Source organism: Myotis davidii, unplaced genomic scaffold (assembly GCF_000327345.1).
Source record: "Myotis davidii unplaced genomic scaffold, ASM32734v1 scaffold339, whole genome shotgun sequence".
NCBI lineage: Eukaryota > Metazoa > Chordata > Mammalia > Chiroptera > Vespertilionidae > Myotis > Myotis davidii.
Genome location: NW_006290778.1, coordinates 1,280,121 through 1,283,082, shown reverse-complemented (window position 1 = coordinate 1,283,082; position 2,962 = coordinate 1,280,121). Strand labels below are relative to the sequence as shown.

Genomic DNA, 2,962 nt, shown 5'->3' with positions numbered 1-2,962 from the left:
GTTAGGGGGTCGTCTTATACGCCCAGTCGTCTTATACGCCGGCAAATACGGTAATACATGTTAACACTGCTGCTGGTGAAGGAGCGGAGGGGAGAGCAAGAGAACCCTCTGCTCTTTCGGCTCCGCGGGCCGGAGAGAACAGCCGAACGGGCTGGATCCCGCCCACGGGCCATAGTTTGCCCACGGCTGGGTCAGGAAGATGAAATTATGAGTCATGACAGAAGTGAAATAAGGAACCCAAGACCTTTCTCATGCTTTGTATGTCTCTGTTTTAGATATGCCAATCAATATTCCCAGCTTCCCTCACCCAGAAACATGACGGTATAGACAAGATACATCCAGTCAAGTGGCAGTGGCTGCAGGACATCCAGCAAGGGGAAGCGGCACACCTCCAGCCCATCCAGGTATCTTCGGTCCAGGGAGCTGAGCCCCCGCTCCTGGGGAATGTCCAGCACCATCAACAGCCCTGAGAAGGCAGTGAGAGAGGGGCCGTTAGACCTCAGCAAAGGAAGCAGCAGAATACATTTGAATACAGTTGGCTGAATCTAGCTCCAAAGTGAGAATTCTCTCCAAACCAGGCTTTACCATTCATTCATTCACCCAACAAACATTACTGAGTGCCTCCTAGGTGGTAGGCACTATGCCAGTTGTGTGATCAGCTACTGTACCTCACTAAGCCAATTCCCCATTTGTAAAAGGGGGCTCATATTTTACAGGGTTACAGAGAGGATTACATGAGAGAAACATACAAAATGCTATAAAAAGCTGTTCAGGTGTTGATAGTTAATATTTACAAAGGTCTGTCACATTAGGCCCGTGGTCGGCAAACTGCGGCTCACGAGCTACATGCGGCTCTTTGGCCCCTTGAGTGTGGCTCTTCCACAAAATACCACGTGTGGGCGTGCACGTACAGTGCCATTGAAACTTCATGGCCCATGCGCAGAAGTCGGTATTTTGTGGAAGAGCCGGTATTTTGTGGAAGAGCCACATTCAAGGGGCCAAAGAGCCGCATGTGGCTCGCGAGCCACGCTTTGCCAAGCCGCAGTTTGCCAACCACTGCATTAGGCTACAGAAAGTGCTCAAGGGTGGTGCTTCCTCCTCAACCTTTTCCACTTCCTGGTATACCCAGAAAACAGCAGTATTCGGCTAACACACTGGGGGAAACAGAAGGGGCTACTCAGATCAGGAAGCAGTTCCAGTTAAGGCAGTGTTTCGAAACCTCAGGACCATTGACATTGGGGCTGGTTAATTATTTGCTGGGAGGGACTATCCTGTGCATCACAGGTCCAATTAGCAGCATCTCTGGCTCCTATGTAGATGCCAGGAGCCACCTATCCACCCCCCCACATATGACAAATAAAAATGTCCCCGGACATTGCCAAGTGTCCCCTCCCCCCCAACAAAAATGCCCTCAGTTGAGAACCACTGTGCTACCGGGATTAATATCTCAGCATATCATAACCCATTCCAAGCGGAAGCTCTGGATTAGGGAGTTACAGCCAATATGTCTGCTATTTCTCTAAAGCAGCAGTTCTCAACCTGTGGGTCACGACCCCTTTGGGGGTCGAATGACCCTTTCACAGGGGTCGCCTAAGACCATCGGAAAACACATATATAATTACATATTGTTTTTGTGATTAATCACTATACTTTAATTATGTTCAATTTGTAACAATGAAAATACATCCTGCATATCAGATATTTACATTATGATTCATAACAGTAGCAAAATTACAGTTATGAAGCACCAATGAAAATAATTTTATGGTTGGGGGTCACCACAACATGAGGAACTGTATTAAAGGGTCGCGGCATAGGAAGGTTGAGAACCACTGCTCTAAAGTCTAGTCCTTAGTGTAATTACTGAACAACTTCATGACATAAGGAAAATGAATCGCTGTTCCTCTGCCTCCATATTTCCTATAGCCTCAGGTCAAAGCATTTCTGGCCTCCGAATGCTAATCAGAGGAGACAAAGCTGGGTTTGAGCCTAAACTCCACAAATAACCTCTTCCAGGACACCGATGGCTTCCGCTGTGAGAAAAGGGGAGGAAAGTCCGCTAAGTGAGTAACCAAGAAATAGACAAGGTTGGGAGGCAGTGATACTTCCGAAGTTTATAAGCCTCTGATGCAGGCAATCAGGTATCCAAGAGGCATCTCTATGGAACAAGAGAAAAGCAAAGCTAACGATCGGGGCAGACTATAACCCCAGTTTCCGAGTTCCGAAAGCAGGCACTTGACGTTTTCTAGATGTCCACCTCGCATCACCTTCACATTGTCACTCTCCTGCCCCAACCACACGGGCCCCTCCCAGCAAGTGGACTTACCAAAGAGAAATCGGAAGACAGCCAGGCTTGCAGGATCCATTGGCCGATTCAGCAGGGTCACCAGCCTCCCCCAGCTGGAGACATCTGCCCACTCAAAACCCAAGAGTTTCCCCATGCGGCTGGCCTGGCCGGGGCCCGGGGTCTGTGCAGCCTTGTCTTTCGGTACTTTATCTGTAACCAATAAATGGAGGAAGGTGTGTGCACGTGCGGGGTGGAGGTGCTTTAAAATCGGCTCCTTCCCAAATCACAGCCCCCACAACCCGAGGGCTTCTGCCTCCCTGGGTCCTCCCGCTGATCTCTACCTGGAACACCCTGCAGGGCAGCCCCTCCTCCAGGACGCGCCAATGCCCCAGACCTCTCAGGCTCCAGCCCCCTAATGGCTAATCGCATGTCATCGTCACCCCAAACTGGAGGCTGCAACCTCTCTCTATAAGCCCCTTCCCCAGGACCCACAGGGCAGTCCTCCGGTGCCCGCCACTGCGAGACCAGCGCCCCTCTCTCCCTCCGCCGCAGGGTGGGGCTCTGAGCCTACCTGCGCCGGGCGGGGCCCGCGAGGACAGGGCAGACATCGCCATAGTTCTGCGGTCAGTCACTCACAGCAGCCAGCCACGAGCGAGGGGCCGCTCCCCTAAGCCC

General features: G+C 51.3%; 1 protein-coding gene across 1 annotated transcript in view; it reads right to left on the bottom strand.

The window, feature by feature from the left end:
* The window catches only part of GGCX (gamma-glutamyl carboxylase), a 13,740-nt gene extending 10,778 nt beyond the window's left edge, over positions 1-2,962 (bottom strand). Inside the window, exons 1-3 of the mRNA XM_015564103.1 lie at positions 2,859-2,962; positions 2,327-2,497; positions 308-466 (exon numbers count right to left, since the gene is read on the bottom strand). Of these exons, the coding sequence (XP_015419589.1) occupies positions 308-466; positions 2,327-2,497; positions 2,859-2,901 (373 nt within the window). The 5' untranslated portion in view covers positions 2,902-2,962. The remainder of the gene's footprint in view (positions 1-307; positions 467-2,326; positions 2,498-2,858) is intronic.